Source organism: Saccostrea cucullata, unplaced genomic scaffold (assembly GCF_032062105.1).
Source record: "Saccostrea cucullata isolate Sc308-1 unplaced genomic scaffold, CSIRO_AGI_Scuc_v1 ctg414, whole genome shotgun sequence".
Lineage (NCBI taxonomy): Eukaryota > Metazoa > Mollusca > Bivalvia > Ostreida > Ostreidae > Saccostrea > Saccostrea cuccullata.
Genome location: NW_026928683.1, coordinates 213563 through 238367, shown reverse-complemented (window position 1 = coordinate 238367; position 24805 = coordinate 213563). Strand labels below are relative to the sequence as shown.

The following is a 24805-nucleotide window of genomic DNA, read 5'->3' as shown; positions in this document are numbered from 1 at the left end:
ACCTGATAATTTTACCACGTGTATTTGTTGTCATTATCATGCATATTATTTTTTATCAACATTTTGGTTTTAAAAAATCATTCAAATAAATATCGAACTTACAAGATGTCACTGATTTCGGCGAACTTAATAAACACATTTACTTCCGAGTGGTTTTTCGCCGTGTTGTATGGTCTCTTGGGTGCACATGAAAATAGCTTATAGGAAAAATTATTTTAATAACTGCACTTGTTTTAATTAATTATTAATTAAATCTATCAATTTTATATAAACCTACCCTGTGTGTGAAATAAACGCTAAATTCTTTACATGTAGTTACAATTTCTCAAAAATGGAAAATGTCAACCCGTTAAATTTCTAAGAGTAACCACATGCAAAAGAGTGAAAGTTAACTACATCACTGTTTTCCTTCTAAGAGTTTTACCATTTTCAGTCCTTCTTAAATGAATTATTTCCTTTACCTGTTTTATACTAATTACAGGTATATGCCCTTACCTGTGACTGCAGTTATACTAATGACAGGTAAATGTCGGCCATCAATCTGGTCATATCCAAGGTCAGACACTTCAAGGTCAAACTTGACCACATCTGATGTCCTGGATTCCAGCAGAAGTTTCCACTGAATTCCTGCTTTTCCAGTTATCTACAAGAAAAGTTCCACAAGATCAGTACAGTTACTCTTGCCTTACCTGGACACCACTGACTCCAGAAAATTTGTTTAGATTAGGAAACATTCTGGATAAGACAGGATTTAGAACAATTGATACTACTTAAAGGAGCTGAAAATTTGCATCTGGATTAGTCATTTTGGAATACACAACATCTAGATTAAACAAGTTTGACTGTACATATATCACTAAGAGTTACCAGAAGGTAGGTGGACATCTGATTGTCATCTTGAATGAGATCAAAGTTAGCAATGCTGGCATCCACTTCTAGCTCATTCACAATGCACCGCTTGACCAAGTCGACTATTACTATCTCCCCACTCTACAAATATTTGTCTGAATGCAAATAACACTGTCAGTTTTTAACATAAATAATGAACTGCTGGTGATAGCAAAGGCCAAAAATGAAATTATATTGTTTGATTAAAATTGGCTCCCAACTGAACAAAATGACTTGTTGAGAAAATGCTGATTATGTTAATAAGTTACATGTATGACAGATAAAAATGGGTCAACGGAGTGACTCAAGTGACTAAAAAAACATAATATACCCTTGTTCCAATTATAGCTATTTGTTGATCATCCAACGTGTGCCACCAAGTTACAACCGAGGGAAGACCTGAAAATGATTAAAAAATTCAAATTCAATTTAATGGTAAGGCCCACAATTTTTTTTACTTGGGAGAGGGGGGGGGGGGAGATTTTATCATCTACATATTAAATGGGTTGCATAGTTAAAATTATCACTAATGGTAGGGGAAATAAGATAAATTATGTTAACATGCAACATAACTGTATAGACATGCGATTTATTTATGTCAACATGCAAAATAATTATGTTGACATGGAACTTATCAATCTCTTTAAAGAATCTTATTTTAATGTTGGTAAACGTACTTACTATCGCCAGTTTACGACACCATACAATGTACCATCAGTTGTTACAAAGATCAGTCACAAGTTCAAAATCAAATATTGAATATATATAAGACAAGCTTATTAATAATTATCTTAATTTGCAATAACTATATATGGCAATATCAGTTAAAGCCATAGTAAAAGCCAGTCATTTGCTAAAAATTAAAATTTTGTTCCCCAAATGAATCGTGGCCCACCCTAACTCAAGGGTTAATCTTTTAAACAAACTTGAATCCCCTTTACCCAAGGATGCTTTGTGGCAAGTTTGGATGAAATTGGCCCAGTGCTTCTTAATAAGAAGTCAAAAATATGAAAGTTTACAGATGGACAGAGGGACATATGGTCAACAGACAAACTGAGATCATAAACAGTTCACTTGACCTTTCAAGTTAGGTGAGCTAAAACACAACATGGCACATTGTTACTTGATGATATTTTATGACTATATAAATACCTTTGGTTTTCTTGACTTTGGTAATTGTGACATCATCTAAGCTCCATATCTGATTGACCCTAGCCGACTTGTCCTACATAAATATATAAAACATAGGAGATTTAATAACCAATTTTAATCTGAAAAAGCATCACATTGAAGAAATACATGTATCAATATAGGCCTTTGATATACCTTTAGAAATTTGCTCTTATACAAATCTTGACAGAAAAAGTCTATCATTCTAAAGTTTTGATGAGTGGGCATACAAAAAATTGATGTTTGACCACTGAGTGATATGTTGGACCTGTCGATGAAATGTTGGACCGCTTATGTCACACAATGGGCGGAGCTTAATCTCATTTGCATTTGTTGATGTTTAACAGTGATGGACCTGAGGTTTACATCACAGAAGACAGTACAAGATACATGCGTGTTGAAAAATATATTGAAATAAAAGGTATAATTCATTTATTGACTGCAGTGTTCTCAGGCAAAATGCGTTGTTTCGACCCTGGAAACAAACTGTCTGCCTTCGGCCTAACAGCTGCAGGCAAACAGTTTGTTTCTTGGGTCCGACAAACACTTGTTGCCCTTGAACTCAGTCAATAAATGTATAGTGTCCTCACCAGAATAGATCGAGCTGGAATAATGAAGAGTGTGGCATCCTCTGTAACGACCAGAAGCCAGCACACGGTGGGGTCAAAACACATCGTACAGATCGGCTTCTCTTGAGGCCATACCAGCTGTCGGTATGCTGGAACTTTACCCGAAGATGCATACCTGAGTAAAAGGTAACCTGAAAAATAGGATATGTAAAACAATAAGTATATAATTTTAAAGTATCCTGAAAAAATAGGGAGAAGTTTCAACAAGAAAACTGAGGCATTAATGCAGGGTCATCCTTGCCAGGTTATCAAGTTGTGACTATCAAGGCATGTAGATCTAAGTGAAAAGGAACAAAATGGGATCACCAATGCTCTACAAAAGAACCATGCATCCAAACCAAATCCCAAGCTGTACATGTAGCAAATGTGCCTGCACAGCCAATGCATTGCATGCTGGTCAGTCTGAAGTGAAAGATTTCATTTTGTCAACACACTCTTAAGAAAATAGAATACTGCATGCATGGGATATGGCAATTAAGGCTGGATATTAAACTGTTAATTGCTAATTAAAGATCCAACTCGATCATCTGGATCTCAGCAAAGATAGCAAATTAGCATCAGTGTACGGTGAGAATGGCTAAGTTTGAACTAAATGACACTAAGCATGCACCCATGCACATGCTTCCTTGAAAATTATTTTTTGATGATTTTTTCAATGAAAAAACAATTTCTATCAATTTTTACAAAGGACGAGGTTAAATACAGTGAGGTTGCCAATAACGAATCGCACCCGTTAACGAATCACTTTCAGATGAAGATTCTGTATTTTTCTTAGAAGTCCAATACTGATATACCCTGTCATGATGAATTATTCTTGCTTTTATCATATATCATGAAATTATTTTATTCAACTCGTTTAATGTCCTTATTTCTAAATAAACATGAACAAGCTTTTTAGTGACGCTGACCAGAAGCGTATATGCAAGCAGACTACTTTCAATTTTCGGTACCGCTCCAATGTGAATCGTACAGTCTAAGTAAACAAATTTGGTGCAGATGTTTAATAAAATTATGTGTCTAAAAGCACTGAAAGCGTCATACAATTTCTTAATCAGAAATTAATAGTATTTGCTTTAAAGTTGGGGGTACTTAGGTTTCCAATAACGAATCACTGTTTCAAGAAATATGAGATGCAGGGATGCTGTCCAAATTATAATATTTCGTATGCGGTTTTTTGCAAACCAGTTACAGTAAACAAAAAAACAAACAAAAAAAAACAACAAAAAAACCAGAAGATGTCTACCAAAAGCGTACAAACAATAAAGGTGGTTAAAATACACATAAACAAAATCAGCAGTCAAAATCAGTAAGAAGTACAGAGCATGTGGTTTCGAGAATGTCTCCCAGTGGTATATGTGCATGTAAGCTAATGTGAAGAGTTAGACATCGACGATAGCCAAATAAAAATCGTCATGATTACCAAACAAAATTAAGATTTAGAAAATTTTATTTATTTATCTCTTTGCAATTCAAACTTCCCTACTAAATCATTATTTCCAACAATACCCCGTTTGCAGTTTTCCTATTCCCTACAAAATTATTTCCAATAATAAATTTTTATTTCTTGTCATGATCAATAATATAAAATGCATATTGCTAACAATACTTTTTCAATTCAACATCAAGCTAAATAATTTATAAACATAGTATTATGATGCCCCCCTTTTTTTTCAACATATACTAGTTAGTAAACATATGATTTAAATTACATATTGAGAAAATTATATGCAGAGTGCAGCCTTTTGCCTATATGGAATATGTGCCACCAATGTCTTCACGTGAAAGGGAGAAAGGGCACTATGAAAGCAGCTAGAGGAGAATGAGCTGTCTTAGTCATTTCTATAGAGAAGATGGACAGTTGAAGTAGACCCATATAAAGTGAAAGGACAACCTGTATTTAATAAATCGGAATACTGGTATTTAAACTGTGGATATTGGAATGGATATAATCCCAGATCATTATTTGTAAAGTTGTCTCTGCTCATTGGAGTAAATTTAGGTGTTGGGTTCAACATTTTGAAAATATAATTGTTCCTTTGCTTTAGGTATCTCTTGTCCAGGCTTATCAAGCAATTTCAGTTGGTGGGTAGGGGGAGGGGTGCAGAGCCATACATTTTCAGTTGAGGAGGCACTATCAACCACCAAAATTCCTTGACAATTAATTAATCATGCATAAAAATGTAATATCTGACGTTGTTTTTTTTTTGAGGGGGCACAATCATATATCTAGCGATATATTTTCTATTTAAATAGCGACAAAATCATGGGGACGGGTGTGGTAGCTCAATGGGTACAATTTTTGAATCAAAAATTAATTCTTCGGTTGTTTGCAGTTCATCATGCACATATAAGTTTTTACCTCCTCTCATATCAAATAGTCATTTGTTTTCCCTATGATTTCATTGCTACTGTTTTTACATTAATTGTCGGATGCAAACAACTCAAAAATTCCTAGCTTTTCTTCTATTTTTTGGGCGGGGTTTGAAATATTTTAAGGCATAGTAAAACGTTACGTAATAAGGGTATTTTTAAATTTACTCAGTCCCAAACCAGAATAATCAGCTTTATGTCACGTGATTCGGTAATGGAGAAAATGAGCCGGTAAAGGAGAAAACATCGTTAACACAAGTACAGCGATAATTTGTTATTTAATCAGTGTTTATTGGGGAAATATATATGATGTTATAAGTAAAACATAGTACCACTAAACAATGTTGTAAAATGAATTTAACTTTTTACGAAATATCCAAGCAAATTTACTAAGTGATTCGATAACGGCAACCTCACTGTACTTATATATTTAGAACTTGGTTTAAAAACAAAGATGTAAGTTAAACATTTAACCATTGGAGTTGATTTGGGGGTTAAATATGCAAAAAATCTAGTATTTTCATAAATTTTTTTTTTGATCGCTTACGCTATCTTATTAAACCATGTATACTGAAGTTGCCTTCAGCAACACATAACATTTTAGCCCATTTTTCTGGTGACCGGTAAAGTCATTTCCAATTTTGTTTAGAAAAAAAATAATAAATTCATTACACCTATGTGAACAATTACAGAAGTAGGTTTATTAAAGCCTATTTCTATTTTTACCATTTGTGGTGTATAAAGCCAACAAATTATCCTCTCCTGCCTCAACCCAGGCGTGTTTTGTGACAACTACCGATTTTCCCGAGTCTTCGTCATCCCGTATGCTCATCAAACGCACCAACTGAAACAGGGGGTAGGTTGTTGAGGGGGGCATACTCTTCTTATCTCATTTCAAACATTTTAACTGCTCCTTTCCTGTTTGAACCGCTTTGCAGTCTGCTGTGACATTTGGGTCTCCCTGCTTTATGCATTAAAACAAGACATTTTGTCACTAAAATTCAATAACAATGTGAGTCCATGCATACACAGATACACCTCCAACTCGATTAAACTCACTAAAACAAACATTTTTTTTTCCCCAACACCCGACACACGTGATTTTGTAAACAAAAGCACGTGACACGAGAATCATGTGATCCATCTGTTGTTTAAACATGGCGACATGGTGCTCCCTGTCGGTCGTGTTCCTGCTTCTTGCACGCGAATCATTGACAGCTCATTACGATCCAACATGGGAGTCCTTGGACACGCGGCCCCTCCCAGACTGGTACGATGATGCGAAGCTTGGAATTTTTATTCACTGGGGAGTGTTTTCCGTGCCCAGTTTCTCGTCTGAGTGGTTCTGGTATGATTGGAAAGAAAGAGCACTCCCAGGCTTAGTTGATTTTATGAAGAAGAATTATCCACCAGACTTCACGTATGCTGACTTTGCACCAGATTTCAGGGCAGAGTTCTTTAGTCCTGTAGAATGGGCAGGTCTTTTTAAGGAATCAGGAGCAAAGTAAGATCAAGGATTTATAAAAGTTACATAATTTGGATGAAATTAACCACCCCCCCTCCCTTTGTAATGAAGACCATTTTACAGCAAACAACCAGTGTGTATGAAATTCAGAGAGGAACGACTTTACTTTACCGGTCCCCAGAAAAACGCGCTAAAATGTAGTGTCGCCAAAGGCTACTTCATTATAAAAACTTCCTTTTTAAATGTAGTTTTTAACCTCGTTCTCTGAAAAAAATTAATAAATATTGTTTATTGAATATTCATGAAAAAAATTGACAAAGAATAATTCTGAACGAACATGCGGCGCATGCTTAGTGTCATTTCTTTCGGACTTATAGCCATTCTTCCATGTAAACAAACAAACGAAATGCCTTTGAAGCTGAATTATGATCTTGGAAAAATTACAGAACAACTGAATACTTAGAAACAACTGAATTTCTCAACTTATCTAAATTTAAAGAACAAGTCACTAATCCTAATCCATCAGATGGTATGCAAAGACTAAGACATTTTGACGAAATCTCCTGGGCAGATGCTAAACTAACCCTAATCAGTTGAATAATGTGTGAGGACTAACCCTAATCTCTCGGATGAATGCGAGGCTAACTCTAATCAGTCGAATACTAGTGCAAGAACTAACCCTAATCTCTCGATTAAATCCCATTTCAGTTGAGTGACGTAGTTGTTACGTCATAGTCCCATGAGTGCGAGGATCTTGCATTTCTGGGGACCGGTAAAGTAAAGTCTACTCTTCAGAGATAATATGGAAGTGGTTCTAGATATTATATTGCAGTTTCCCCATGCTACAACTCCCAATTAGGAGCTAGAGGACACCCATATTCCCTTCTACTTTTCTATCGATTATCACCCACTATTTAAATTCATAGAAACAACCATGGGAAAATAAATTACCCAGTTTAAGACTTAATCCGGTTTAATTAAGACAATCCTCTTGTAATTTTAAAAAAAGTACTTTTTCCCCTTGTAGAATGTGTAAATTTTTTAATTCCACTAATAATTTCTTTGGTAAAATGATTTTATTAATTTCATGCTACATGTAATATCTGCACTGCTGTTAAAACTTAGAATTGTTGTACAGGTGTATCATGTCATCTCTGTATTATTATTAAACATGTTTAATTTATATAATTCTTTAAAGACTTTTGAAATATTTTTCTTTTGAACTTATAGATATGTTGTATTGACCAGTAAACACCATGAGGGTTTTACCAACTGGCCATCTATTTATTCCTTTAATTGGAATGCTAATGATACAGGCCCGAACAGAGATCTTGTAGGTAAGAACAGTTATGTAGATTAAAAAAAATAAACAATTTACTTATAGAATTTGCCATTTTAAATTAAGGACAGACGAGACGTTCATTAATAATAGATAGAATATTTTCCAATATTTTGTCATAGAAGTATTGCTACATTAACATGTTTCCTCACAAAAAACTGAGGTACCTTACCAGGCATTTCTGCAAGTAAGGGGTAGTTTTTCTTATATAATCCTTTGGGGAAGAAAAATAATTTTCCAATTTCAAATTTTTAAGTGTTTGGATTTTTTAAAAATGTTTAGAAACTGGTTTACAAATCAGAATGTTATTAAAATTTTGAATATTTTTCATACATTACGAAGATATACAAAACAGATGTTGAGGAACATCTCGTCTGACCTTAAAAGAAAAATATTGTGTAAGAACATTGAAGAACATGAAGAAGTATTTTTATATGAAAATGAGGAAATTCACTCAATATTGAAACCATTATTTAAGTACATATTGAAGAAATATTAACCAAGTTTTTGGAAGAAAATTTACAGAATTTTTTTTTTAGCTGTATAATTAATTATCTCTTGAAAATATTGTGATGTTGCCAAAAGTATTGGTAATCTACAGTAGTTAGTAGGGAATAAGTACTGCTTCTGTAATAATTCTTATCTTACCCATTACTCCATATACAATGTAGTTCTGTAATTTCTTTGTTGTCAGGTGAGCTGGCAGATGCCGTGAGGGACTACTCACTAAAGTTTGGACTCTATCATTCCATGTTTGAGTGGTTTCATCCACTGTATAAAAGTGATGAAGCAAATGGCTTCAAAACTCAGAAGTTTGTAAATGTATGTTCTAACAGAAGTTGCTTTTCATTTATTTCCATTTACTCATGGTCTACTCACCTTGTACTTTTATTAAATGAAAGAAAGAGGGTGTATAAGGCGTGGACAATCCCCCGCTCTGAGACAAAATTTTTCTCAATTTTCAAAATTCACGAAAAAGATATATTTTTCTAAAATCATGTTCTCGGTAATGTCATCTTCAAAACATTTTATTGTTTTATTTTACTGAACGACTTATCATTTGATAATCATTTTTCAAAGTTGACAGTTAGGCATATTTAGTGGAAAATGGGTTTACTAGAGCCATAAAAAATGAATTTTGAACATGAATGGGTCAAGTCTCCATTTTTCCTTAACGCTTAAATGATAGAAATGTGAAATATATTTCATTTGTCTAAAAAATGGAATCTGAACCCATTCTATATGAAAATCGAACTTTTCTTAAAAATGTACGCTTCAACAAACCCGTTCATTTAAATCACACTGACAGACATCGATAAAGCATATACTTCGTAGCATAGTCGTTAAGTAGTGAGATTGCATTCAAAGAATATCCATACTAAGAAGATGGTCATTTTTTTGGTAAACTATCTGAAATTTGTTTCTACAGTAACTGAAAAAAAAAATTTTGCTGAAAGTAAAACTGATTCTTGTGGGATTTAAACTTTATTTCAATAACAAACAAAAGTTTGAAACTTCAATGATGCACAATAAATATAATTAAAATGCGGTCGGTCCAGTGCCAAACCCTGCGCTATAGAGAGAGTTCGAATCATATGTGATGCTTTTTCTTTTTGTTTTCACATATATCTTAAAAACATGAGTGAAAAAAAATTATTAAAACAATGAAATACAGAATTAAATGTGTAAAAGATGATATAAATCAAGTAATTTGGAAAAAAATTATAGCTTTCATAAACTTTTAGAATTGAGAAATGTCTTGTCTCAGAGCGGGGGATTGACAACGCCTTGTACGCTTCCATTCTTTATTTAGTTAATGTTATAGGATAAAAAGATTTGTAAATAAGAGTTCAAATAAATGCCATGAAATACCTAGAAGCAACTGACACAGATTTTATATTTTTTTTACCTTGCAGTCTAAGACATTACCTGAGCTCTATGAGATTGTGCAGAAGTACAAACCTGAGGTCGTCTGGTCTGATGGAGACGGGGATGCCCCCGCAGAATACTGGACGTCACAGCAATTCTTAGCCTGGCTTTACAATGACAGGTATTTATATGTTGCCATAAGTAAGAATGAAATATGTGATCTTTCTAACCTAATATATACCGGTACTCAGTTTCATTGAAATAAATTGCACAAATTTGATACAGAGGTTTGTTTTTCTGATGTGCATATTTTGACTGATGACTTATTTTATGCTGGACACAGCCCAGTGAAGGACACAGTGGTGGTCAACGACAGATGGGGGAAGAACATTTCCTGTCACCATGGAGGATTCTTCACCTGCGCTGACAGGTATAACCCAGGTAAATTGTCAACATCAGGTAAATTGTCAACATCAGGTAAATTGTCACAGCAACATCAGGTAAATTGTCATAGCAACATCAGGTAAATTGTCAACATCAGGTAAATTGTCACAGCAACATCAGGTAAATTGTCATAGCAACATTAGGTAAATTGTCATAGCAACATTGGGCAAATTGTCAACATCATGTAAATTGTCAACATCAGGTAAATTGTCACAGCAACATAGAATGAATTGTCACAGCAACATCAGGTATATTGTCATTATATCCTTGAGCATCTCCTAAGTACTGTAGATCACTAAATTTTTGCAGCACCTTATTTTAGAGAGATAGTCATTGATTCTTAATAAGCAAGACAAAACTTTTCAAATTGTGGTTATTGCTGTATATAATCATAAGGATTACTATTAAAATGGGAGAATGAAATTTTCACCAGCACACTGTCTCGTTTTATTACATGAAAATAAAGTTCTCACGAATAAAAAGTGACTTACAGTATTCAGTTGTTTATTTAGGTGTACCAGGCGCAATATAAATGTCTATGACATTTGAGAAAGTCTTGAGTATCATACTGAGATTAATTTACCTATCAGATACAAGGCAAAGTTAAAATTACCGGGTTGAAAAATTGTTACGATGGATTTTACTTAATTTTAAAAAAAAAGAATCAATATCACTTGAATTTTCCACACTAGTAAAATATATGTAATGCAATATTGACTATTAGTTTCTTTCCCATTTTATTCATGCTTTTTAATGAATATTTTAGGAAAATTACAAACACACAAATGGGAAAATGCCATGACGATAGACCGTTACTCCTGGGGTTACCGCAGAAATGCTCCACTGAGTAACTACCTGACTATCGAGCAGCTACTCAAGACCTTTGTGACTACAGTCAGCTGCGGGGGGAATATGTTGATGAACGTGGGCCCCACTAGCTACGGGAAGATTGTCCCCATTATGGAGGAGAGGCTGAAACAGATGGGGGAGTGGCTGAGTGTCAATGGGGATGCTATTTATGGAACAAGACCTTGGTCACACCAGAATGACACAGTTTCTAAGGATGTCTGGTGAGTTTTGAGAATTAGGTTAAAGAATGTAAAGAATTCTTTTATTATTGAACCAATGCAAAATGTTTGAAAAACCTTCCTGTAGCCCATAATCTGAATCTTGAAAAGATTTTTTCATCATATATCACCCATTTTCAAATTGCTTGCTCAGACTAACAATCATTGTTTGGGAGAGGGTGAGGTCTTCAGTCTGAACATTCTGTGATATATATTCTTTCTTTTTTTCCTTGCACAAATGAACATGATTTATACATTTCTGATATATACAGGATTAATTTGAACAAAACTTCTGTAAAAGAAATCACTTTCTCTAAGGATTTATTTTATTTTTTAGGTACACAAAGAAGAAGTCCTCTACAGGATACACAGTTTATGCAGTTCTTTTGCAATGGCCCAAAGTAGGGACTTTTACCCTCGGGGCACCCCAAACAACAACAGCAACTGTAGTATCTCTTCTAGGTTACCAGGGAAACTTTGACTGGAATAAGGGGACCGCAGGGGGAATTGACATTAAGATTCCTCCTATTGCATGGAATTTAATGCCTTGTAGATGGGCGTGGGTTTTAAAGCTGGAAGGAATAAGTAATTAACTTATAAACAAGCAATTAAATGTTATAAAATAACTTCACTACTTATTGAGAACTTTTAAAATTTATTTGCACAATTAGACCTATAAATATTTTTTCTTTCTAAAAAAAATTGTGTTCCTTCATCTTTAAAGAAGTGCCTTGTTTTATTAGTATATTATTATAATTATATACTATGCAGTTAACCTACATTCCATTATGTAATACTGTAGACCAACTATTATTTGTGTCATCATTTATTTGCGATTCATTAGTTTGAAATCAATTTATGACAATTGATTTTTGCGACTGAGGAAACATTCTCTTCAAATAAAAAATAAATGGTTCCTGGCGATTACTACCGGTATTCATGAGTTAACTAAGGTTAAACTAAACTTGCAGATTTTTCTTACACCCAATTACCGTAAAAGTTGGTTTACAGTACTTTTGTATAACAGTATTGGCTGTGATAATCCACTATGTATGGTCTCAAGGTGCAATACCCGAAATGCTCAAGTTCTAAATGTATATATTTTATATATTTGTATATATATGTTTTCAATGTAGAAAACCCATTTACCTTGGGTTAATAAACAAAATTGTTTACATGTTTGTGCATATGTAATGCATTTTTAAAACCTTTTCACTTAAATGAAAATTAAATATTAGGTAATTTAATATTTTTAAATCTTCAAGATGGAAAAAAAGATATTGTATTTTAATTTGTGCATCATCCTATACATTTATCACTGCTGTGGAACTTAAATTTTTTGGAAGAATTTTTTTTACTTGTTTTGTGAAAGTAAATAATTCTAATAGAAGGATATTTACTCATGCATACAAGTATTTATATTTTTATATTGATGAAAACTTGATTATAAATACTGTAAAGAACAGACAGGAAAGCTCAGGGGTTGCTGTTCTTTTTGGAAAAATGTTACCCTGTCTTAATTTATTAAGAATTGTTACTGTATTGTATTTGATACACATATTTTCGAAGACATGTATTTGAAGTTATCAGATTAACCACAATTATCATTCTAATAATTAGGTGTTTTCTGCTAAGACATGAGGTTATACATGTACATTCATCTCTGATGTTTCCTCGCATATTTCACACTGATAAGCATGAGATTAGTAGTGTGAATGTTTCAAGAAAATTTGTCAGAACTACATGTATTTTATTCACTCCGAAAGTGATTGTACGATTTGTGACACTGCAATACTTTTTTTTGTAAAGATTTATACACCATTTCTCTCCACATCTATGTTTAATTTTGGTCATAAAATGCTAAATACTGAATTGTTATTGATAAAATGCATACATATATTATGTGAAATAAAAACAAAATATCCCCCAGTTGTTCCAGATAAGTTAATTGTATGAATTTTTTTTTTAGATTTACCGGTATATGTGTTTATGATTGTATTTTATTTTAAATATTTTGGCACAGATTTGCACAGAAATATATAACGAACCCTCTTATATTCAGGAGGAGGTTGTTAATTATTTTGGTAAAAACTATCACCTGCAACACAATATGGGCCTTGGAGGCTTTAAGTCGAATTGAAAGACTATACATTTAAAGCACAAGACTAATTATAATGAAAGACTGGATTCATTCAAAATTATTTATACTCCCACTTCGGAGGAGGGCTACAAATTTATACCTATACTTGGCACTCAGGGCCATTGAGCAGTGAGGGATCTTTTTGCCTAAATGCCAGCTACTAGCTGTTACACATATGGGACCTTGGTTTATATGGTCTCATCCAATTAAGGACTGGTTTCCATTTTTCACAGTGGATTTCAACCTGTAAAGGTCAGTTCCTTTCCCTAGAGCAGGCAGACACTAAGCACTGCATGCATCGGGCAGGATCAAAATAATTGATACTAGCTATAGTATGTACATAATTGTGAAATTGAAAAGTTCATCCCTATACAGCTTAAGGTTTTTACACCCTCACAATTTTAATGGTTCAAAGTACAAAAATTGCATTTATTTTCATTTATTATAGTTTTAATTTACCAATTATCACAAAATATTTATAGGTCGCCATATTATTTAAGACGGGAGTCATAAATAAACTGAAGTGTATGACATCATGAAAAAAACTTAAATGTTTTGAAAATAGTATAATTGTAAATATTATGTAAAAACTGGTTCAAATGCATAATTCTGATACTAAGGGTTCCAAAATAAATGCTATATACTTATAAGATAATTTTGAAATGTGAATATCAAGGAATTAAACTATTTTACTGAGTACAATAAAGAAAATCTCTGAATGAAGATATCTGAGAAGGAGTTATTGCCCTTGTCACACTTTTTCAATGATTGAATAATTGATTACATAATGAAAATATACATTTTTAAAGATATATTACTTAACAATATTTATCATAACACCTATTGAAATGCATTCTTAAAAAAAAAACCATTGTTCTATTGGGTATGAATTTGAATTAAACATTTTTTGCAAAAACCTATGACATCAGACACTCCTCCAAAGACCAAGGATAGAAACATCAGTCAGAAATCTTTGGCACGGTTTGTTATAGATAACAAAGGTGTGACACATGTTCCGGAATGCAATGCCTACATCGTTAAGGGCCACAATGAAAAAAAATATTGTGTCACCCTGCATCCCGAGACATGCCAGTGTCCATCAATGCCCCGCTGTTATCATATCATAGCAGTGAGGATGTTTGTTGGCTTACCCGTGGAGGACAACAACAAGGAAGTCAGTTTGAGAAGTTTATCTAAAAGGAGCTTGAAGAGAAGTGACAGAAAATCCGGCAGGAAGCAGCCTAGAAAAAACGACATTGACATTGCCGTGACACCTGCACCAGACTCTCTTCAAGAACAAAACAAAAGGAAAACTCCAAAATCCAAAAAGAAATTACGTTTCACGTCGCCAGCAGAAATTATGGATAACTCGTTCACTTCCAATGAAACAACAATGATCAGCAGTCCATCTACAATAGCTTCCAATCTGCCAATTAAAAAGAGAAAATTGCAATCACCTTCATCGTCACCTGTGAACGTAAAGTTGCCAGCAAAGAAAAGGAAAATAACACTGCCATTGCCAGTAGAGAAACCAAAACCTAGCAAGTGGATTGGAAACCTGACACAGGAGCATAAAGAGAGAATAGAAAAAGAACAACCGCTTTGCTCTGACATCATGGATGCCGTACAAGAAATTCTTAAACGACAGTTTCCGGATATTAATGGATTTCAAGAAACAGGCAGAACTCCAGTGTGGGATGAAGAAGCAAACAGCTGGAAATATGGGTTGAAATATCGATCTGTGATGTCACCAGCAGTCCAGATCCACCACAATGGAAAATTCCATTGGGTGGCATCTGTGAAGTTAGATGGACAAATATATGTTCTCGACAGTATGTCAAATGGCAATGTCACACCATCACTGCAGATTCAGCTAGCAAGCATGTACGGCAGCGATTACCATCAAATTACAGTCCGTTTGCCACAAGTTCAACAGCAGAATAATGGTGTTGACTGTGGTTTGTTTGCTATTGCAAATGCTGTGCAGAACAACTTTTTGTTATAGCTATTATCAGGGAAGCGACCTCCTTAAATTCGATGCACCATATTTGCGACCTCATTTGTTGCATTGTCTAGAGAAGGAATACTTCACCCCCTTCCCTAGAATAGAGACAAAGGCAAAGCTAAACAAGAAGAAAGTCACTATTCTGGATGTGCCTTGCATTTGTAAATGCAGATTGCCGAACCTCATGCAGGAGATGATAGGATGTGATGCACCATTTGGCAGCTGTGCAGTATGGCGACATCGTACATGTGCTGGTGTAGAAGATGACGATGATTGGCTATGCACTCCACATAGGCACTAAAACTGTACAAATGTAAGCAGCCTCATCTGTCTTACGGTGGCGAACATTCAACCTAACTGTCCTTACTAAAAGAATCAGTTAAGAATAAATTATGACGGAAAAACCAACAATGAAAAAATAAAATGAAAAATAAACAAAACAAAATAAAAAAAAAAAAAAAAAAAAAAAAAAAAAAAAAAAGAAAAAAAAAAAAAAAAAAAAAAAAAAAAAAAAAAAAAAAAAAAAAAAAAAAAAAAATTAATGACTTACATATCATGTATGGCTAAGAGTTCTTATTGGGAAAACAGTATCAAGATTTTATTGTAAATAAAGACTTCTCCATAGCAGCACATTTCTATTGACTAATATATTACTTAAAATCATCAGGTCATTAAAAACCATCAGGTCACTTGAAACCATCAGGTCAATTAAAACTATCATGTCATTCGCTTAATCCAGTCTTTAAAATATTAGGTCAATTAAAATATCAAGAAATTTCAATATTTTCCTGCTAATCTTTATCTAAAAGCATTTCTATTTACATTTTATAAAAAAAATATTGATAATCCTACAATATCAGGTCATTAATAAAAAATATCAGGTCATTAGTATAATTATCAGGTCATGCCGTAAAAAATCAATTCGTGATATTCTGCATATATTTAATTAAATTGATATTGATAAGATGTCCTAATTGTAGGATAAAAGGTTATATTAAAATATACCACACATTCTAAAATCATCAGGTCATTTAAGATTACCAGGGCATGAAATTATCAGGTCTTTAGTATAATGATCAGGTCATATGTAAAAAAAAAATGATGCCCCTTTCTTGATTTGCAACAAATATTTATGACATTTGATATAAAATACTTATATTATAGTATTTCTATTTGGATGAAATAAATTTGGTCAATTATAATATAAGTTAAACCATATTTATCAGGTCATATAAAAATTATCAGGTCATTTAAAAATTATCAGGTCAATCAAAATTATCAGGTCACCGTTTTCATTGAATATTTCTTAAAATTATGCATTTTTTGTCAAATAAAATATATTTTATCATTGAATTATGGCTAATAATCAATAATTAATTTTGAAAAATCATAAACAACGCATTATTTTCTAATATTAGTTAAAAATATTTCCATCAGGTCTTTAGTATATCAGGTCTTTAGTATGTCCCTAGGAGGATGGAAATATCTTAAATTCTAATTTGAAAGTTATGACCGAATTTTCTACATCTGTGGATCAAAATTCAATGTCCAGATCAAAAGGTAAAAAAAATATTGCATATTTGGAAAGATATAAATTATTGCCACAGGTATAATGTGCATATGAAATATATTGGCACCACCTTTAATTTTTTTGTCAAAATTTATGACCAAGGTTAAATTTTTAGTGACAGATATACTGACAGATGAACAATATTTCTGCGATATTTAAAAAAAATATTAATTAAAAAAACCAATAGTGCTTGTGGTTATTGACGTAAGCATGGTAAGAAGTTTTATTTCTTACAAATACGGATTTATTTCACGTTAAAGGCCGGAAAATACAACAACCGGAAATTGACAAGAGTGGTGTACCCTGCAATTTGACAGGTTGTACACGAAAACTGCATGAGTAAACTTGGAGATTTTGAGAGGAAAAGGTTGGAAAAATTACACAAAAACAGTCTAGAAATTATTTTCTATAGTGAATCTTCAAGAGACAAACGATGTCTGATATAAATCGTGATTTATAACTAAGTTTTGGAAAAAAGTAGCTCGCATTTCCTCAGTTACAGATTTAAATCCGTTTAATTTGTTATGACAATTTAGCGGAAAAAGCTACCCAGATACCATATTTCTAGATTTTTCTGTCAATTATGACTTCTCCAATGAAAGACCCAAATATTGCCAAAAGGCTTGTAGAGGGTCTTCAAGGGGACCTAAGAACACTGTCAGCTGAGGGGAAGAGGAAATTTCCTCATGTCAAGGAGGTATGTACAGTTGAAATTAAATTATCGATAATGGTATTCGAATTGATTGTAGCAACCTGGCTAGATGATAAATTTATTTAATGCACTGTATGAATAAATACAGACATTCTAGAACCCGATCATAGCCACTATGATATTCAGGCGCGGATCCAGGAATTGAAGTTAGAGGGGGCGCCAAATGTAGGCAAGGGGTCAGTGGGTCCAGGGCAAAGCCCTGGTGGGGGCTTAGGGGGCGAAGCCCCCAGAAGCTCCTGGATTCTAGAGATTTTGTATGGTAAAAATGAGGTCTACCAAGTATACATATTTACATTTTCTAGACGAAACTGTGATTTAATTTACGTTAATTTTGACAATTTTAGGGGGGGGTGCGCGCCGGGTGCGCCCCCCCCTTAAATCCGCCACTGATATTGAACATAGCCCCTGGTTTGTAAATGATTAATATGTCTATTGTCACTTGTCATTTAATGTTTACTTATTTTTAAGAAGCAAGAGAATGAATTATATTTATTAAAGTATATGAGAGAAAAGTATTTACATGACATTTTCAGTGGCGGATTTAAGGGGGGGCGCACCCGGCGCGCACCCCCCCTAAAATTGTCAAAATTAACGTAAATTAAATCACAGTTTCGTCTAGAAAATGTAAATATGTATACTTGGTAAAGTAAAACCTCATTTTTACCCTACAAAATCTCTAGAACCCAGGAGCTTCCGGGGGCTTCGACCCCTGGGCCCCCACCAGGGCTTTGCCCTGCACCCACTGGGGCCTCAAGGTGGCCCACAGACCCCTTGCCTACTTTTGGCACCCCCTCTAACTTCAATTCCTGGATCCACGCCTGATTTTGTGATTTCAAAATGTTTCAGGCATCAGAGCAAATCCAACTGAAGTTACGGACAATATGCACAAAGAGTGAGGATATTATGTCAGGTAAGGACATCATTTGCCATGATGGCATGGACACCTTATGCTGAACTTAATTAGATTTATCCTGCCTCCCAAGTAATCAGTTTTTCATCGTGACAGGTGTAGGGTTCTGTAAAATTTCCTGTAATTATTAGAGCACTCTGACAAATCATACAAATAACTATCAAAGGCTTTAGTCTCAAATTCTAACACTGCATTTATAACATCTGAGGTTGATTTCTTTTATGTGATACAACAATCTCTAAATTGAGAGGTAAATTATTTGAGGACTGGGGCCCGTTTTACAAAAGGACTTACGACTTAAGACCAAGTTTAATTATTCATATAACTTTTTGGTTAACATTATATCGAAAATTGTTTTGAACTTCTTGAAAAGAATGTGGTAAGATATTTTTACGCAGTAAATTTCAAAGAGAATTATTTATTTTGCAAATTTTTACAATAATCTTAAGTTTTTGGTCTTAGTCGTAAGTTCTTTTGTAAATGGGCCCCTGATCTATAATAAAGTTCTGTGCTATGTACCGACAGGTTTAGTCCCAGCTAGTGCGGAAGTCATCCAACCATTTGTGATGGGGTGTGATACCAAGAATCCGAAAATTGTTCAACTTTGTCTGACCGCAGTCCAGAAGCTGATAGCACATGAAGCTGTTTCTGTCGTAAGGCTCCATAATAGCTGAAAATTAAAATTATCATTGTATATAACATACAAATCTCAAGGAAAAGGAGATAATTTAAGTGATTTTATGACTGTCAAAAGAAAGCTGTGTTTTAAAGAAATCTTGTGACAAAATCTTATCAAGAGTTACATTTTGAGTAAACACAATTTCTGTATTGGTTAAAAGTTAATTTGTTGGTTGCATAACTGAGTGTTTTATTTGACAGACTGCTGCGGACAATATAATCGGCATGTTATGGAATCTGATGGAAGCTGGACTAGAAGAGTTAAAACTTCTACAGACGGCCATTATCCTGATTACCACCAACTCTGTTGTACAGCATGACTCACTAGCCAAGGTACAACCTGCATATATACATCATGTCCTCTAGCATGCTGGAAGAATAAATACTGTAGACATACTTTTTTTCCACGGGGCCATAATTCTGCGGAATCTCCATTTCTTATTTATCTGCGGGTAGAAAATTATGTGTATTTCCTAGATTCTCACTGTATGCCTTACATGTATATTGAATCCGATGGATAAAATTTCCGTGGAAAATTTTGACCACTTACATAGTATAAATTGATACCACACAGAAAAATGTACTTCTACAGTAAGTCAAAATGATATGGTTGACAAGTATTTCACTTAAAATGTTGTACAATGTCACTGATCAGTTAGGAATTCAGTATGATTAGTTCCATGTTTCAAAAAATATGTCGCAAAAAAAAAAAATTGTTTTTTTTAAATCATACATGGTTGTAACTTCTGTTCTTGAAGGAATATATTCACCTCCAGTATAGTGACAAATGATCCACACTAAATTTATGTCTGTCGTAACAAAATCTTCTTTGTTAAGCAATATTAAATGGCAAGAGATTGTGAAACAATATAATCTTAATCTTAATTCAAAATTACAAAAAAGATGTAGTGAAATGAACTTTGCAAGGTTTAGGTTAACCTGTGTTTTTTGTATAGAGTTTGATATTGTTTTTCTCTATTAGGCTTTGGTGTTATGTTTCCGTCTACACTTCACGAAGGACAGCACAACTATCAACACAGCTGCAGCCACCATCAAACATCTAGTCAGCTGTGTGTTTGAACGAGTTGTTACAGAGGATAAGGTTCCGATTCAAGGTCTGACAAGTGCTTTGAGTTTTAAATCAATATATCATGTGACATATTTATACATGTACATGTATTCTGAATTGAATAATTGTACATTCAAGTAATATACAAGTGTTAAGGAAAAAAGAGAAGATGGATTGTCGCTGGTTTGAAAAAACGTTGTCCAAAATTGATTTATATAATGTATTCAGTTTAGTGCCTTGATTTATAAACAGGACAGACATCTGCAGTAAATCTAGAGGAGCTGAAAACCCACAGCAAAACCCCGCCCCACTCCCTACGACCATGTGCTGGGGATGCCTACCTTCTGTTTCAGGTTAGTGAATTAGATCCCCAACCCACTCAATATACCAGTGCACTGAAGGGCCTTGTTAGTTTCAGACATGAAAGTAAACCAAACAATACCTACATAGTGCTCTGGTTTGGGTACTAAATGTGCACAGACTCTAGGGGTGGGACGATATACCAATACACCAATACATATCGATATTTTCCTCTAAGATACGGTTTACGATACAAGCATTCAAATATCGGTACGAAACGATACACGAACGACCTATCCAAAATTGAAAATGAAAGTACATGTCCTTGGATAATGGCGGCTTGTACGAAGCGAAGAGATGATGTTGATTATTGAAAACACACTTTAGGACTAGTAAGTCGTTGTTTAGGGGTAAAACGTTTTCACTTTTAAGCAGCCTCGGAAGATTGGACAAGAAAAGTTCAGTATGTAATGCGTGCTTTACACAGAAAGCATCGTGTCTAGAGCATTTGATATTATTAATTGTTTGTCCATCTCGTATTTTTTTTGTAATCTCAGCTTTGCTACAGACTTTTAGCAATTAATAAAAATGTAAATGTGATGTTTTTAAATGAATTTTAGTCAGTGTTCTCTGCTGAACTACACAACTATTGGTAAACAACTTCTTAAAAGTAATTTGGTAATAATAATATGTACATGTATTTTTGTTTTTGTAAAGTTTTAGTGAATGATATTGATGAACTTCAAGTAATAATTTCAAAGCACTCATGATTTGATATAGAATAATTTGTTGATTTAATGTCAAGGCAACAAATGAAATAAAGTACTAATTCTTTTGAATAGTTTTATAATTCATGATTTTGATTTAATAACAAGACAAGAAATGAAATAAAATACTAAATTTTTTTAAAAATAGTTTTATAATTGATCAAAATATCTAGATACGTATCGTATCGTGCCAATATATCGAGATAAATATCGTATCGCAAGATCTGTGTATCGTCCCACCCCTAACAGACTCCAGAATTATAAAATAGATTTAAACTTAATTCATAATTTTGAAAATCTTGCAGGTGTTTACTAGTATTCACCTTGAACTGAATCTCAAAAATTTGCAGATTATGATGCCTTGGCAATGCAATCTTGAAGAACATTTTTTTTTAATTTTGGACTGTTAGACTTCTACACCCTTTCACACACTATACAGGGTTTGGGTAGTTTGAAATGTTTCATGATTTGGAGCTAGGTCTTTAAAACAGCTCCTGCTGCAATAAACAGGGAGACAAAGTTTCAACAGGGAGACAAAGTTTCAACAGAGAGAAATACAGTGAACGTTATTTGATCTCACTTGTTAACATTGGTATAATGATAATGTTGAATAAAGTAAGCTGCTAAAACATACATTTCTTCACAAAAAGAAAAGTTTGTCCAGGACAAGACACTGATGATCATGTGACTATTAATGTATATAGCAGAATATCAATGCACTAGCTATAAAACTGTATCTTTATATGGGATGTTTGTTTGTCTGTCTGTGTATCTGTTATAAACTGATCTTACATTTACAGGACCTCTGTCAGTTGGTCAATGTTTGTTTGTCTGTCTGTGTATCTGTTATAAACTGATCTTACATTTACAGGTCCTCTGTCAGTTGGTCAATGTTTGTTTGTCTGTCTGTGTATCTGTTATAAACTGTTCTTACATTTACAGGACCTCTGTCAGTTGGATAATGTTTGTCTGTCTGTGTATCAATAATAAAACTGGTTTTATATTTACAGGACCTCTGTCAGTTGGTCAATGTTTGTTTGTCTGTCTTTGTATCTGTTATAAACTGATCTTACATTTACAGGACCTCTTTCAGTTTGTTTGTCAGTTATAAACTGGTGTTATATTTACAGGACCTCTGTCAGTTGGTCAATGCTGACCAGCCGTTCTGGTTGATGGGGATGACAGAGATGACTCGGACATTTGGCCTTGAACTCCTGGAAGCTGTTCTCACCTCGTTCCCACAAATATTTTTACAAGTAATTACTCAGTCATGTTTGCTTGGAATTCTTTTTCAAAAATCCACTTGGAAATAATGTTACAAATGATATGTTGTTGAAGGCTTGTAACGTAAGGAGTATCTATGTCGAACAGATCTTAGATTGAGACTAAAATTGAAATTTTAGAGCAATGTTCACCAGTTCATTTATAAAACATATTTAAAATTGTAAAGCAATAGTTCAGCAGTTCATTTATAAAACATAATTAAAATTATAAAGCAATAAATATGAAAGAAAGTAAGATTATTCATTTTACAAGTTCAATTATGTGAAAAATATTTCAAAAATGTCTTTTTTGTAGCACCAAGAGTTTAGCTTTCAGTTGAAGGAGAAGGTGTGCCCTCTTGTCATTAAGTTGTTCTCCCCCAGCCTGAAGTATCGCCAGGGGATGCCCCCACCTCCCTCCCCAGCCCCAGTAGAAAGACCATTTTTTCCCATTGTCATGCGACTTCTCAGAATTGTGTGTGCATTGATCAAACATTACTACTGTATATTGGTAAGTTAGTTGTATATTTCATTAAAATTGCTGAAAGAAATATAGATTTTTAAAAAAAGTTTGGTATTCTGAATTTCAACTTATTTCATGTTTACTCAGTGTTGGTTGTGAGAGATTGGAGATGAATTATTTTTGCTATGTTTTTTTTTTACATGAGCGTGTAGATAAATTTAACTTTTACATTAATTGTAGTAAGAAATAGATTAATTAGTGTACCGTATAAGCAGAATTTTTAGCGAGGAATTAAATTTGGCATTATTAGCGAGGGTGCCGAGATTGCTAATTAAAATTGAATATCGCTAAAAATTAGTTGTGTTTTAGTTGTATTAATTTCTTAAGTGAGCATATCAAAATCACTTTTATTACTTCTTGCTTAAAAAATAAAACCCAATTTTAATGACAAATCGCTAAATTTGCGTCTCGCTAAAATTTCCACTTATACGGTATACAGTAAAACATGTTTACAGCAAACATGAATGAGTGTCTGGTATCGTTACAGTATCTGTCTGACTCAACAATATGTACTTTTTATCTTCAGGTTACGGAGTGTGAGATTTTTTTGTCCTTACTGGTAAAGTTCCTGGATTCAGAGAAACCAAACTGGCAGAGATGTTTAGCTCTAGAAGTGCTTCATAAACTCAGTGTGCAACCAGAATTACTAAGGTGAGAGATATAACAGAGAGAGAGAGAGATGGAGAGAGAGAAGTGGGATGGAAAGAGAGGTGTAATCTCAGATTGCAGCCAGAATTTCTTAGGAGGGTTGTACAAGAGAGAACAATATTTGGTTTATATCCCCCAAAACAATTAATTTGTCATAATATTTATTCATCGAATCTTCTGTACGTATGAGTTCCCCACAAAATTAGTGTAAACCAACTATTATTTGCATCATCTCAGGGCTCGACATTAACTTTTTTCCCTACTTGTCCATTTGGACAAGTGACCAAGATATTTACTTGTCCGAATTTCAACTTCACTTGTCCGAAACTTTTTAAGGAATATCTTATTCTGTCAACTTGAAAACAATTACTTAGTCTCTGAATTAAAAATTAAACATGCTTCAGCCGCGATTTATTAGTGTTGACTTGTTATTGATAATTAAGACAAACACATATAAAACAAAATTTTCTCTAGACTTCTTGTCCTGACAACATAAATAGTCGCAAGTGAATCTGTAATAATTCCAAACCCGCGAACGTTGTAAGATCCACGCCATGCAATAGTATGGCTGCAATTAGTGAACATCGATCCCGATCAAGTTTGAACTTACATAGCCAAATAATCGGGATCGAAATTCGGGTTTATGTACTGCTTCCGTTTTATCAGGGACCTATGGTTATATACTATATACTATTAGTATATAGGTCCCTGGTTTTATTCAACAAACTTTTCAATAGTTGTTTTTTTTATTATTTTTTATTACTATTTGAAGACTTCTTTACACAAAAAAATCACTTGTCCGATCGGACAAGTGCCCAGCAATATTCACTTGTCCGTAATTTTTTTTCATTGGTACCGGACAAACGGACAAGCGTTAATGTCGAGCCCTGCATCTGTTATTTGTGATTCTTCAGTTTGAATTCAATCTAGGACGATTAATGATATTGACTATCATCAAATGCGCGGATATTTGTATCACA

At 33.7% G+C, this 24805-nt stretch overlaps 3 protein-coding genes across 4 annotated transcripts in view; 2 read left to right on the top strand and 1 right to left on the bottom strand.

The window, feature by feature from the left end:
• Window positions 1-6137, bottom strand: part of LOC134278436 (uncharacterized) — a 34309-nt gene extending 28172 nt beyond the window's left edge. The window contains exons 1-6 of the mRNA XM_062760755.1: window positions 5784-6137; window positions 2649-2818; window positions 2041-2113; window positions 1220-1287; window positions 868-990; window positions 499-643 (exon numbers count right to left, since the gene is read on the bottom strand). Coding sequence (XP_062616739.1) covers window positions 499-643; window positions 868-990; window positions 1220-1287; window positions 2041-2113; window positions 2649-2818; window positions 5784-5934 — 730 coding nt within the window. The 5' untranslated portion in view covers window positions 5935-6137. The remainder of the gene's footprint in view (window positions 1-498; window positions 644-867; window positions 991-1219; window positions 1288-2040; window positions 2114-2648; window positions 2819-5783) is intronic.
• A 54-nt stretch (window positions 6138-6191) lies between these two features.
• LOC134278434 (alpha-L-fucosidase-like) lies at window positions 6192-11838 on the top strand. Its single transcript, XM_062760753.1, has 7 exons — window positions 6192-6561; window positions 7753-7859; window positions 8556-8683; window positions 9778-9911; window positions 10074-10171; window positions 10941-11244; window positions 11579-11838. Exons 1-7 carry the CDS (start codon window positions 6215-6217, stop codon window positions 11832-11834), a joined length of 1374 nt encoding a protein of 457 aa, XP_062616737.1. The 5' UTR covers window positions 6192-6214; the 3' UTR covers window positions 11835-11838.
• Window positions 11839-17260: 5422 nt separating this feature from the next.
• Window positions 17261-24805, top strand: part of LOC134278432 (protein MON2 homolog) — a 145646-nt gene continuing 138101 nt past the window's right edge. For both annotated transcript variants that reach the window (XM_062760750.1, XM_062760749.1), the window contains exons 1-9: window positions 17261-17653; window positions 18515-18578; window positions 19104-19231; window positions 19458-19589; window positions 20239-20371; window positions 20578-20678; window positions 22523-22648; window positions 22971-23165; window positions 23704-23828. In XM_062760750.1, coding sequence (XP_062616734.1) covers window positions 17540-17653; window positions 18515-18578; window positions 19104-19231; window positions 19458-19589; window positions 20239-20371; window positions 20578-20678; window positions 22523-22648; window positions 22971-23165; window positions 23704-23828 — 1118 coding nt within the window. In that variant the 5' untranslated portion in view covers window positions 17261-17539. The remainder of the gene's footprint in view (window positions 17654-18514; window positions 18579-19103; window positions 19232-19457; window positions 19590-20238; window positions 20372-20577; window positions 20679-22522; window positions 22649-22970; window positions 23166-23703; window positions 23829-24805) is intronic.

Bases quoted from the DNA above. Each gene is read 5' to 3' on its own strand.
- LOC134278434 (XM_062760753.1), top strand. From the start codon at position 6,215: ATGGCGACATGGTGCTCCCTGTCGGTCGTGTTCCTGCTTCTTGCACGC. The intron at 6,562-7,752 runs GTAAGATCAAGG...TTGAACTTATAG, and splicing joins TTTAAGGAATCAGGAGCAAA to ATATGTTGTATTGACCAGTA. The intron at 10,172-10,940 runs GTAAATTGTCAA...TGAATATTTTAG, and splicing joins CGCTGACAGGTATAACCCAG to GAAAATTACAAACACACAAA.